Source organism: Simochromis diagramma, unplaced genomic scaffold (assembly GCF_900408965.1).
Source record: "Simochromis diagramma unplaced genomic scaffold, fSimDia1.1 OVJJ01000753.1, whole genome shotgun sequence".
NCBI classification, from domain to species: domain Eukaryota; kingdom Metazoa; phylum Chordata; class Actinopteri; order Cichliformes; family Cichlidae; genus Simochromis; species Simochromis diagramma.
The window spans coordinates 14,748,682-14,762,961 of NW_024387523.1; the positions used below are offsets into that span (position 1 = coordinate 14,748,682).

A 14,280-nucleotide genomic window follows, 5' to 3' on the forward strand; every position below is an offset into this window, starting at 1 on the left:
CAATAAAGTCTTTGCAGGCGGACTTGACTCAATTTTCTTTATTTCCTTTAAAATCATAAACAGCTGTCCTCATATGAGGAAGAAATGCACAAACAACTCAAAATTGAGTCTCAACGGCACAACCCCCCACTGAGAGATGACAACAGGAAGCTTGCAACCATCTCTGAGGGATGTTCAGTGATCCGAGCCAATTGCAGACCACCTGGAGGTTCCATTACATGGCACCATGGGATATTTACTCTACCCTGTGATGAGAAACCGTTTATGGGTATGTGAATGCCTGTGGCTGAAGAAGAGGCTGTATAGGGGATGGGCGCTGCGCATGCATGTGGTAACAGCGTAAGTGAGTAAAGCGGGGGGGGGGAGATACTGGCCGATGTGTGGGAGCCTGTGAAGTTTTAAATCTAAAAATATGATCAGTGGTGTAAAGCTGAGGAGTAATATGTGAAAAACAAATGCTTTGATGCAACTCTAAAACCTGCGGCTCTTTAAATAAAAAGTGTCAGTACACTGAATATAAACACCGTAATACTTCCAAGTTACATTTTATCAAATAGGTGAGGTACTGCGTTAAAAGAGAGTCATTAAAACGCTAATGTGCAGCGTAAAATAAAAGTACACAACTGCTAATGTTTCAAATATCCCTCCATTTCCTTTAAATAACTTAAGCACCCAATAAGTCCATCTGCTATCACTTCCAAATCTCTCTGGTTACACTTTACCTAGCACTCGTTTCATCGGTGCAGAAACTGTGAAAAAAAGTCGTTATTTTACAGACTGTTTTGTATTGGAGTATTTTTCAGTTAGCAACATATCTCCTCACACTCATACAGTCCAACTTTGTAATCTAATTTTAAATTTTACAGATCAATCTTTTCAACAACACCAAAAGCTTATTTCCCAAAGGAAGAGTTCTGTTTCACAATTAAAACCCTTCAAACATGCTGATTTTTCAAGCGGTCTTCATTTTTGTTATTTCTTTAGTCTCTCCCCTCTACATTGGTTCTTGGTCCCCTTGTTAACGCAGTTTTTCGCTGAAAACCTGATTTGACATTGCAGCAGAAGTGTCTGCAAATGTGAACAGATCTGAAGATGCACACATGCACAGGACACTGGAATTTCACTCATCTTGCTGGTTTATACTATAGGAAATATAAATAATCTCTATTGTCTTTGTGTGTCAGCTGCTAGCTGAGGCGTGGGCGGTCCCAGTGGTCTATCGTAAATCAAGCACGGGTTGCTGTGGCAGGGATCAGAGGATGAGTTTCCTCAGCTACACAAACATTCATACTGAAATCCAGATCACTGGGACATTTCACTTGCTTTCCATTCTCCCAGATGTACACCTTCCCCACTGATGACAACAAAAGGCAGGAATTGGTTTCTGGGAGCTGTAGGAGGGCCCCTACCACCATTTCTCGAAGAGGATCCTATCTTTGGGGAGGCTGAGGTCCATGAGGGTTTTTGAAATTGATTCAATCATCGGCGGGGGTCCACACAAGTAACACAGAGTTTTTTGTGGGTCCACGTGTTTCCGCAATACCTCCTCTGTGAGTCTCCCGTCTGATGAGACACAAGGGAAGCAAATCAATTAATTAAGACGCGGTGCTGCGGCACCTATCCCATCTCAGTCGCCTACATGGAGACTTAGCCTATGATGACACAGATAAATCAACCAAGACAGGCTGTGGTTGAATGTGACAGTTATTCAATCATCTCATCCAAACAAAGAAAAGCGAAAGTGCAGTATTTACGGTTGACAAACGGCAGGAGTTGCAGGTCGACGTCTGTGCTCTGCTGCGTGACATGGAAGTCACAGGAGAACTTGTCAGGAAACTCTTGGCACACCTCAATGATAGAACTCTGGGAACACAGAAGGTAGGATGTTGAACATTTATAAAAGTTTATTAAAATAATTAAAAAAAAACCTCAAAACCTTCTCATAGGTTTTACACACATGGAAATTTTCTAAAGCATACCTTGAACAGCAGCTCTTGGGTGTTCCTGGCACTGTAACAGAGGTGGGCGGAGCCTATGTTGTAATCCTGGCCACCTGAAGCTCGATTGAGACGCAGCAGATCTGCTGTGTGCAGCATAATTGAATACAAGGGATTGATCCCTACACCTCCAGCCACCAGCAGCAAATCCACAGAGGGTTCAGATGGCGATGGGTCAAAGAAGAATTCCCCGCCGACACGCATGGCCACTCTGGAGCCCACTGTACACTGAGAGGAAGACGGAGAGATGGAGAATTGGAAGGAGTTTGAAACAAACTGCAAAGCCAGCTAACTCGCATCCATCCGTGATAAGCAGCTGAAATAAACATTTTCAGAGACAACAAACTGCATCTAAAACCAGCCTCAACAAGTGTAAAAAGCCAATTTTAGATCATACGCACTACAAATCGATGTTGCTGCTGTACGAGTGCAGCCGATATTACAAGTTACAAAAGGCCTTTTGAAGTCGAGGAGAGCACTAAATATGCCTTTATCTGCTTTAGCACACATGACCACTCGCCCACATGATAATGCATGCAGTCGTAATCTGCTGTGATGGTCCCTACACTATCCCTGTAACACAATATCAAACAAAAGGATCATAAAGTGATCTCAGAGCTGATAGATGTAAGTCTCAGTGCACTCAAACACACATCGCTCGTTCCTATTTACACACAGCATAGTAGCTCAAAGCTATTTTTTTGAGCCCATCATCAAACAAAGAAGCTGCAAACAAACATGTAGACTACAGAAAGGGAGAGACAGAGCTGGAAGAAAACACTGTTAATATTCATACAACTACTGGCACCAGTGGAGTTTAAAAATGATGCATTTGCTATCTATACACACACACACACACACACACACACACACACACACACACACACACACACACACACACACACACACACACACACACACACACACACACACACACACACAGTTGTGATATATTTGCTCTAGTATTTGATTGCATATATTAAAAGGGAAAAAAGTGATCCATACCTATCTGGTCCTGTTTTAAAAAAGTAATTGTCACCCTTGTCATTTATTCCTGCGGTCTACCATTTATATTTTATTCCAACAGAGTTGGTGCAGATCACCGACAACTTTGTTATACATGTACAATAACAATAAAAGGCTACTCTATTCTATTCTGTTTAAGGGCACCCTCCTGTACATACAGTCAGAGGTGTTTATTTGAGATGACAAAATTATCTCCATCTGCTCTTGATGACATCACTAAGAGCCATGAGTTGGGAGCAAAAAAAAACTGTTTGACACTGAGCATTTAGAGCGGTCTAAAGTCTGAATTTCTGACTCATGTTTGCTGAACTCACTGTGTGACATTTTGAGCCATGTTTAAAATGAAATCCACCATTATAATAAATAAATGACACAAAAGGAAAGATACAAGAGAGCTCAATTAATGGTTGTTCGCAGATAATAGGGTGTGTGCAAACACACAGACGTCAAACAATTCTAAAAATATCAGCTCATTTATCTTGTTCCATTCAACACTTGTGTGATTATGTCGTAATGTGGATTGTAATGCTGTAACACCTTATCCATTATTGGTCTTAGCCTCATGATTTTTGAACCTCTGCTGTTTTATAATATTCCTTTCAGTTTTCTTGATTTTCATACAAAACCAGAGATCTGGATACCATAAAGGACGTGATTATTGTACTCACTGTAGTGTGGACCCAGTGGGCTGGTGGGTGTTTGGCATATTTGACAGCCAGTTCAACAATTCCCTCTCTCTGCAGCAGACCTGGGCTGGAGCACATGGAGAAGCCTCCAACCTTCTCCACATCAGGGATAAAGAAATCCACCCTGCAGACACACAACAGCAAAACACAGCATTTAATCATTCAGTTTATTGATTAATTACATTAGCAGATGTTTGAACTTGATCCATAGATTGTTTCCACTGATTTTATTGTCACTTAGTTATTATTTTTGGGAACAATATAAAGATGTCTTTGAACAGATAGCCAGCGTAGAAGAGTAATATATTAGACAAACTTTGGGAAATTGATCGGGTCTAGCCATCATAAGGGCCAGGAATGGTGACTGTAGCACAAATTGGTACATGCCTACTCGCTAACAGTTAATAAAACAGCAAAAACCAAAACAGGGCCAAAGTCTAAATGCTTATAGAGTGTTTCCATGTGCATCGATGCAGCAGAAATCCTCTTTTGGAAACCAGGGACAACAAAACAGAACCAGATGTAAAGCTGATCAGTTTATTCAAAGTGAAGCATCTCTTTCTTACACATAGTCACATCTGTCAATCAGTAGGAACAATAGAGTAGTCACAGTGGGAAAAATGCAGTGCTAAACAGTTGGGCTAATGTTCCACCAACACAATGACCAACTGTTACACCAGAGAGACCCTCAGAGGCATCATAAATATGGATCCGCTGTGAAATCATGTACATATGTTCCATCCACCTCCTCCTTCTTTTCCTCCTCTCCCACCTGGAGATGAACAACTAAACAGTCCCTTTTTTCTTAAAAAAACATTGCAAGTTGAGAATTTCCATCTATTTACATTCATTATCAGCCGCCGCAGGGCAACTGGCTGCCAGTTTTATTTCTCACCACCGCCCACCAACAGTATGGGCTCATGTACATACTGCATGTGCAAGCTACACTAATTAACAATGGCAACACTGACTGACAGACCAGGACTGAGAACAAAACAGAACCAAAAAAAAAAAAGCTCTGGCTCATTGAAGAAGTTCCCAACCTGCTATTGGAAGAGTCTCTTGACGTTAGCTTAAACATTTCCTCATGTTATGCATCGGTCAAAAAGCTGCCAGTATACGAGCAACATCAAGGACGATAAACGCTTCCCCATGTGTCTATTTTCGGTCATCCTCATCTGACTCAAGGCTTTAAATGATTAAGAGGCTTCGATCCTTCCTCCGGTTGATGGTATTGACCAATAAGAGGACTACAGCTGAAATTTACTGGAAGTTCTGTAAGAAGTGCTTGGAAAAGATGAATCTGACACAACCCTGCCCCCATGTGGTGATTATAGGCACTACATGACAATGACTGATGAAGGAAGACCTAAGTGCTATTACTGTATTGGGTTTCTAATGGCACCATGAAGAAAACAAAAACTATTAGCTTAAATTTTAGTAGTAAACCAAATATACTTGTAATTACTTTATGAATACATGCTATGTAATTTATTGTCTTTTGCAGCTAGAAATCAAAGAAGATGGGAGTGTATCCACTATTTTAAATTAAGTTATTCCCAAAGTCTTTAGAAAGAGAACAGGCCTTTGTGTGTTAATGGACGCATTTTTCTTTTACAGCACTACAGTTTACAACTGAAAGCCAAATCTCTGCCCACATTACCAGGCTGCACTCTCGAGTCACACCAATAACGATGCAGCTCTGTTGCCTTTTGTTGTCCTTTGTTTTTCTAAATTGACAGACGCTATTACAACCCAGTGTCACTACACAACAATACGGCCATTTTACCTCAGGTATATAGAATGACGGGCCCAAGCACTCGTGGTTGGAGCTAACAATGCTGCTTATACCCAATTACACATAAATTACAGTGTAATAAAACAAAACAGGGACACGCTCTTGTTTGTGTGCCGTGCTGTAGAAAGAAAACATCATGCATTATATGCCACTTAGTGTACTTCCCATATGGCAAACGCCATGGGCATGTCTGAAAAACCCCACTACTGCATAAACAGAACGACAAAGCCAGCGGTGTCAGGATATGTATGACAAGTCTGAACAGACGGGTGTACTACGAGGCCAGATTAATAGCTTCGTAAGCCATGTTGAACTCAGAGTTTTCTGTATCAGAAAAATGGGTCTCTATCTGGCTAAATCACTGCGGTAACTTATGCTGAACACATAACCTTTATGTATTTATGTATTCAGCTGGTGATGCAGAAAATGTTTAAATGTTTTTATACTTGTTTCTAATCTGATGACTAATCTCTTTTATATTGTTGGAAATGCAGCTATTAAGGCACAGAAAACACAACAAGAATACCAGCTGAATCAGTAAATCTAATTTCTCTTTGAGCCGGCCATAAACCAAAGCGATTCCCAGGTCTCCTTTATTAGACTATGGGACAGTAAACTTTAATCCTAAAATGTATCCAGTTTAATGTTGCAGAGCTTTAACGTGCAATTTACCTTAAATTAAAATGTTTATTTTTCCGCTCGGTGTGCTAAATGACCAGATTAATGATTTTCTGCAGCATTACACTCCTTTATTTACAATTTACTGGTATTTGTTTATGTTCTTTGTAGATTTCTAAACACCATTTTATCTGTATCATCACCTCTGATTGGAGTAGGACACACTATCAGGGCTCATTTGTGTGGAAGAAGAGTCATATCACAGACAATGAAGCAGAAAGCCTGGCTTAACAAAGAAAGCTTATAGTTACTGTTGTGATACCTGCCATCTCTAACTGAGGTTTTACGTTTTGTCAAGACAAATAAAGCAAAGAAAGCCTCAGGGACTCTTATCCCATGCTAACTCTTAAACATTTCCAAGTTGTAGCACAGTGCGTGAATAGAACCATTTTACTCTGAATTATTCAAATGTTAAAAACTGACACTGACCAACACTGAACTTCTGAGATCACTCAGCTGTGATATATACTCTGCAACCTTTTTACATAAGAGATCCCCAGTCTCTCAGTCATTTTAAACCACTTTTAAAAAACATATTTGTTCTTGTTTGCCTTCAAGTCTAGTTGAGCAGAGCAGAGTATGCAAACTAGGGGTGGGTTTTGATCATTGATTTATCGATTAAAATTGATTCTGGCTTGGATAACCTGAAATAGATTCATTAAAATCCTGAATCAATTTTTTAATATAAATTTATTTTGCCTGAAATGCCAGAATCTCAGGTTAAACCTCACAAAATTTCAACAACCACCAAACAGCTAAAACAGTAAATGAGAGCAGGTACACGGATTCTGCACAAAGACGTAAACACAAAGCGCGGACTCGCGGATCAGAATCAGTGAGATGTCGCCTTTCTCACCCGGTCGGGGCTGAAAGCCGACAGCTCGCTGATTCTGATGTTTCGGCGGGTCCCTGCTTTGTGTTTACGTCCTTTTTGCGCCGATTCTGAAGCTGCAGGTTTTATCTCTCTCCAAACAATATTGACTGAACCAGCAGCAAAAGAAGATCCAAACTTCGCTTCACATAAACATCGTCATGAATTCACTCTGACTTTTGCTGTTTTGCTTCCACCACGATAAAAACCACACTTCATGCACAGCTCTCTCTCTCTCTCTCTCTCTCTCATTATACTTCAAGAACAGTTTCCCGTCTAAAAATCTGTTTTCTTCATTATTCGCTTGCGCACAAGTCTACCGTTGTTTACAGCGCTGTCGGCCGCTGTTTTTTTCCTCATTTCTGCTGTTCAGTAGGCTACTGAACAAATTTAAACTTTTTAAAATTATGCAAAATTGCAAAACGCTTGGCTGTGTCTCTAATAAAACGTCTGTAACTTTGCTCTGCTTCACTTCAGTAGCATCAGGTAATGTTCATATGTTAATTAATGGTTTTCTTTCGTTTTTGATCGACTGCAGAATATTTTTTATAAAATCCCAGGCCAGGAAAATCACCTCCATGTTTTTCTGTGTTTTATCCTCAGTTACTTTGACACAAAGGCATCTGCTGTGATGCTCACACCTTTGGTAAAGTCTCGCAAGTGTCAGCTTTCTTTTTATAGGTATATGAATATGGAAATGTACTGATGCATGATCTGAATTATAATATTTCTGACTGTCTGAGGCAAAATTTCCCCGATTCGAATCGAATCGAATCGATTCGGGACCTTGTGAATCGGAACAGAACCGGTTCTAGAAATCAGTGACGATACCCAGCCCTAATGCAAACACTCTTATCTACTCATTTTATTTGATTTTCAGTGTATAGTGAATGGTGATTTAGTGACTGGAATATATATATAGCATATAGGAACGAACTCTGACTTGACTTTTACTATGAATGTGCCAACCTGTGTTAATAGGATAGTAGTAATTACTTGGGTAGGAGATGTTCAGTCGGACAAACTTTGTCATGCCACCATTTCTAAATCACCCCAAGCATTGTGTATTTAAAATAAAACGTTTTAATACTGGCATGCCATTAAATATGACAGAATGATCCGTATTGGTAATACTGTTCAAATACAGTCTACAGTATAACTGTCTATAAGTTGTGTTTGATGTATTCCTAGAGTGTATCCCACTCTGGGATCTTCTACTACTGACTGAAGCTGTCATATGAGTATTCTCACAGACATAAGTTTCAGAAAACTGCAGTCGACCCTGGTACTGTGTGTAGTTTGACCTCGAAAATGCTGATTTCAGTTGTACCTTCTCTTATTTAAAACTTAATGAGAGTCTACTCACCACTGGCCTGCTTTGAAGGTGAAGTTTGGATGCACGGCTATTCTCAGTCTTTTTACCGTCTCTGACTCGTTTATAATTCCACATACTTGTGCTGGATACAGAGTCTAAGTCAAAAACCCAGTTAAAGACACACAGAGAAGAGTTCAGTGGTGGGTTAATAATAGTGTGGCACAGTTAACAGACATCAAGATCAGATTCCTCAGCTACACACTGTAGACTTACATTTTGTCTGTAGTTGTTCGAGGTCCTCTCTAGGTGGTCCATTTGCCTTTTGGAGGACATATTTCTTCTACTGAAAAGGAAACAGTCTGGTCACTTGTCTCGTATGAAAAATACTGTGTCGTGCAGTGAAGAGCAAGAAAGCAGCCACATGTGACACACACACACACAAAAAATAAAATAAAAAAAAAAGGCAGCAAGTGGAGTTTGCCCTCACTGTCAACAGGGAACCATCGAGTTAAGGATTCAGTTCATCAACATTAAAAATAAAAATAAAAAAACCCTAAAACAAAAACACGGTTTCTCACTAACTCTTCGCAGCTCATTCACAGCACCTCGCACACTGTGGTGTGCACAGGGCACCAAGTGCTGGAGGGGGCTCCAAAACAGGCTAATGATCATCGATCATAACAATCATACGAACTTATTTAAATTCAAGAAGAAGTACATTAGGCACCGTCAGACAATTAGAAGCAATATAAATACTACAATGAATTATGGTGCCCCCTACTTCATCTCCCAGCAGTTAGCAACAGACCCGCTGCCTGCTACCATGATGTGCACACAGACTACTTAATGAGAGTCACCAGTAATGAATGCAGCCTGGGTTTAACAAAACAGCAGCTGAAGTAGTGCTTGTTGCTGACTGCTGACTTTCTTGTGAGTTTATTAAAAGCATGCAGATTTATCGGGTTACTTAAAGCAGCAGGATCATTAGTGTGTATTACTACACCCTGCTAATACAGAATAAGACACATATTTTTTTCATTATAAAATGATATATATATTTTTTTGCTTCAATTTTATTTGCAGGTTACAGTATTTGGACTACTCCACATGTTTACATGGATGCATTACTGATACATTTGTATGTCATTTTTTTTGTAGTGGGTAATCAAACTGCATATTTTCTTCTTCTATTTGATTTTTCATTAGTTAATGAATGATTGTTTTATCAGGGTTACACCCAGAAACATTTCACAAATGCTGAGAAAAGCCACAGACTGAAACATGTAACCAGAGAGCTGCATGCATTTACACATTTAGCACAACAACAGGATCTTTAGTAATTATTCCCATAATTTAATCCAAGCAGAGACTCGAGATCAGTCTGGACCTTATGCACGTCTCACTCTGTACACTCTGTGTTATGCACCTGTAACACAGAAAATCCCAGCAACCATTTTATATTTAATGTCACTAAAGCTCTTTTGTGTTTACTAGGGGCCAAAATATAATTCTTATTGAGTTTTTTCAGTTTATTCAAAAACCGAGATTTAAGGAACGGTCATTATTGGGCACATGGATATTTCTCAAAGTGTCACTGAAAAGTTCCAGGAATGTGACCATTAAATATATAAATCACTTCCTAGAAGTTCCATTATGCACCCTTGCTTGTGCACTTTGGCTCTAAAAAGGATGCGGGATCTCCACCAGTATGTCAAAACTGTGATCCTTACACCTGATGTCCACTTTGGCAGAGTGGACAACCAAGTTGACAGTATCAGCCTCGAAATTAATTCCTGTTCCTATTTCCCACATGGACATAAATGAAAACTATTCGTTTGTAGCTAGAGACCCAACTCACCGCCTCCAATGATCCTACACATTGAAGTCAGGACAGTTGGTACCAAATAATGATGATGTTTGCTCTCTGCAAATGTTTAAGAGCCACAGTGAAATCACAGTGCAATGATCATAATGGGACGCAACAGAAATATATAGGAAGCAATATAAGAATGAATTTCAAGGCTGATGTAAGGATTACCCCTTATAGGAAGTGATCTAAAAAATAACAGCAATGCTGGAGGTAGTCTCCAAGATCTTGAAGAAGAGATGAAGACAAAAATGAGAACAAAAGCCATAATCTGGCATTCTTTCTCGTTTCATTTAGGCCTGTGGATAGTTTAAATCAGACTATATGGGCTCTGATTTTCTGTTGCTCGTAATACAAGAACAGGGGAGATAGGGGTCCACTCAAAAACATACACTTCTCTCGTTGTCAGAATCTACTCCTCAGGAAACTCACCTCACGACAGAGCTGGGGCCCAGCAGCCTACAGCAGAGCAGACCGGCTGCAGGACACGACAGACTGAAGCTTCGAGCAGTGGCGGACAGTAAACAGGAGATCCTCATCGCGACCTGGGTTCATGTCAGATTAGAGCAGAAAACACCTGGATTTAGCTTTCAAAGCCGGAGTCTGTACCTTATGCTTAGCATCACATATGAGTATCTTATACACCCACTTTTGTTTCTTTTTCCGATCAGTATACACCTCCATGTATTAAAATCAGACTATTTTTAATGGAGTTTGGTGTGACCGCCTCCATCATGAGGTTAGCCGGCTAGTTGAAGCTAGCTACCGAGTAAATGCCGGTTACATTTCATTACTTGACACAAACTAATCATATTTTTCTTCTTACCGGCATAAGAGAGGACTTTACTTCTGTCAAACGCTCTTCATAATTGTCTCGTGTACCTTCGGAATAACCTTGGTGGTCTTATGATGACATGACGTGACAGGTGACTTCTTCGTCGTCGTTTTACTGCGGCTGGCGACTTCTTCTGTTCTAGTAACGCCCCCTGTTGGCAAATAGCATCCAGCGCCTGACCAGAACCCACATTCTTAGTTCAAAAGCAATTGTACTCCCTCAGAAAAAAACACAAACACAACGTAAATCCATCAGATGTCACTTGTGCTACGGTCTCATTATTTTAATAGTGACTTATTCACCAAAGTTTAATGTTTAGCGTTGAGCTCTGCAGGAGATTTTTGCCTTCTCTGTTATAGGTGCCATAGTGTATTAGACAGTCTCACAGTGTATATAGCCCATTTTAATGGATAGAATCCTTTAAATACTTTAATTCAAAAATTAACAAAATGCCATATTAATGAGGGCAATCTCCACTTTAGTTTTTTGTCACATGGCTGCTCTGTTGAATTTTACTTATTAATGCATGGATAACAGGCAATATAGAAATAAATTTGGCTCCATCTTGTGGCCATAAACAGTGAACATTGCAACGCCAGAGGGTGAAATTGTGGTAGTGTCAAGGCTGGCTGTGGAGCAGGCAAGAATTGGACCTAAATGCAGGACTCAGAAATTAGAAGCACAAACTAAAAAGTGGCTTTATTAACTTAAACTAAGCACAATATAATAAGCTGAAAAAATTAAATCTACAACTCTTCATGGAAGAGGATTACTGCAAGGGAAGACACAACAAGGCAGGAGGATGAGACAAAAAGCAAGGGCAAGGCAAATATATACAAACACAGGATAACAAGAGGATGGGAAACAGGTGGGAACACAGCTGGGGATCACTAACATATTGACCTCGGAGGAAGTAAAACTCGGCACGAGGCTTAGTGAAGACAAACACCAAAAAAAAGAAGGAAGGAACAGAATACAAGAAAAGAAAGGCAGACATGACACAAAGACAGAAAGGTAAACAAACACAGAGACAAGAGACGGAAACACATTTAGGCAGGAATAACCAGGGATTCCTGTAACACACTGAAACCAATAAATGATACTTAAAGAAAATATGAAACCAGAACATAAAAGACTAACCCTTAGGCCACAGATAATCAAAAATACCAAGGATAAAGAGAACTCAAAACATGCCCAAAACTTAGAAAGCCTGGGACCAGGACACACAGCTTGCTCCTTCTTTTAAAGCCACTTCCTTCATGTTTGTTGAATGTTTCTTAATGATTTCACTAATACAGCCACATGCTTTTTGCTTTTTTCACAACTGCTTTCACATTTTTTGATGTGGAGGATAAGGATTGTATAATACAGTACAAAAGTAAGTCTTCAGCCACCCCTCATTTCTTGGTGTCATTTCTTTCCCTCTACTTATTGATGATGATTTGTAACAAATAATTTGATTTGGATCCATCATTCCATAAGACCTGTTGATACTGATTTTCAGTCCAATACTGTGTAATTTGACAGTTTCTTCTTCCCATTTCCCTTCATTAAGAATAGCTTCATGAGATCCACCCTTCCACTGAGGCCATTTTTAAAGAGGTTTCAGTGAACAGTAGATGGATCAACTGCAGGGTCAGATGGATCTCTCAGGTCCTGTGTTAGATCTTGGCTGGTTTTATTCCTCTTTCTTATGGACATGACTTTAAGATACTGTTCATCTGCTGTACATAGTTTTTTTTAGGCCGGCCACTTCTTCTTCTGCCTGAACATGTCCAGTTTCCTGGCATTTTCAATTCAATTCAATTCAGTTCAATTCAATTCAATTCAATTCAATTCAATTCAATTTCTTTATTGTCCCACAAGGGGAAATTAGTTTAGCAGCAGGATATAAATAAACAGAACAATACTATAAAATAATAATGACAATAATAGTGATAGAAAGTCCTAGGACAGTTATTTGCCATTGAGGAGACAAGATGCAGTGGGGATAAAAGAGACCTGGAGTCTTTTAGTCTTCCTCACAGGTACTCTAAAACGGCGGCCGGAAGGCAACAACTCAAACTCACTGTGAAGTGGATGGTTCTAACAATTAATAATAGAATGAGCCTTTCTAAGCACATTTCTATTGTAAATGGCCAAAAGTCCATCTTGCCAGCGCCCTGAAATTTTGCTAGCAGTTTTTACCAGAAGTCCCAACCGATTCTTATTCTTCACTGTCAGGTTACCAAACCAGGCAGCGATACAAAAAGACATCACAGATTCGATAAAACTTCTATAAAACAAAGACAACATCTCAGATGAGACATTAAAAGATCTCATTTTCCTTAAAAAGAACGGTCTTTGTTGAACTTTTTTAGTAGTGGCATCAGCATGAGATTCAAAACACAGTTTATGGTCAAGTACCACACCTAGATATTTATAACTCTCAACGATCCCAATATCGGCAGTTTTAATGATAGTGGGTGATGAGCTATAAGAGGACTTCCTAAAATCAATAATCATGTCTTCACACCAATTCACAAAATCATCTACAACCTGTCCATGGCCTCACTCGTCCCCCACTAGAAGACTGACGATCACTGTGTCGTCAGCAAACTTCAGGATATGTCTGTTCGTGAAATTGCTGCGACACTCATTTGTGTACAGAATGAACAGAAGGGGAGAGAGGCAGCAACCCTGGGGTGATGCAGTAGAGGAGGAGAGCACATCAGAAAATACATGATTCACCCTCACGCATTGTGACCTATTGGTCAGAAAGTTGGTCACCCAGCCGACCAGACTAGTGTCAAGCTTGAAATGATTGTAAAGCCTGTCAGCAAGTAAGAAGGATTGAATTGTATTGAATGCCGATTTTCTAAAGACACAGTACACAGCATGTGGTGTTATGCCCAGTTTTTAGCTAATAGCTCTTTGGGAATCACTTTGTTGTAGCAAAAACAGAATTTTATGCCTGTCAAACTGTGTTTTCTTTGGCGTTGTTCATAGATTTGACTAAAAAAACTGAAACAAACTCTGTGTTTTTGTTACAGGCTGCTCATAACAAAGTGCCCGAAGTTACATTTTAAAACTGGTTCTTTGCTAAGCTGTAGACATAACACTGATTCATCGCTTGAGTTAGGTGCCTTTTTATGCTTAAATGGTTCAAAGGTCAGTGTTAAGTGGCTTAACAAACACGTTTGTAGTGCAGTAAAAACAAGTGCAAAG

General features: G+C 39.7%; 1 protein-coding gene across 2 annotated transcripts; it reads right to left on the bottom strand.

Moving 5' to 3' along the window:
* Positions 1–20: 20 nt before the first annotated feature.
* oxnad1 (oxidoreductase NAD-binding domain containing 1) lies at positions 21–11,486 on the bottom strand. 2 transcript variants are annotated; one of them, XM_040020469.1, is made up of 8 exons: positions 11,065–11,486; positions 10,671–10,783; positions 8,645–8,711; positions 8,423–8,526; positions 3,692–3,833; positions 1,980–2,225; positions 1,755–1,863; positions 21–1,563 (listed from the first exon to the last, which is right to left on the bottom strand). In XM_040020469.1, exons 1-8 carry the CDS (start codon positions 11,068–11,070, stop codon positions 1,406–1,408), a joined length of 945 nt encoding a protein of 314 aa, XP_039876403.1. In that variant the 5' UTR covers positions 11,071–11,486; the 3' UTR covers positions 21–1,405. The 2 variants fall into 2 exon arrangements, with proteins under 2 accessions (XP_039876403.1, XP_039876402.1); XM_040020468.1 differs by having other exon boundaries at positions 8,645–8,714; positions 11,065–11,473.
* Between the last annotated feature and the right edge of the window lie 2,794 nt (positions 11,487–14,280).

What these genes read in the sequence shown, in the direction of transcription:
- oxnad1 (XM_040020468.1), bottom strand. An exon ending in CCCACTGGGTCCACACTACA is followed by an intron (nt 2,226 to 3,691) that starts GTGAGTACAATA and finishes TCTTCCTCTCAG; the next exon opens with TGTACAGTGGGCTCCAGAGT. An exon ending in ACTCCTGCCGTTTGTCAACC is followed by an intron (nt 1,564 to 1,754) that starts GTAAATACTGCA and finishes GTGTCTCATCAG; the next exon opens with ACGGGAGACTCACAGAGGAG.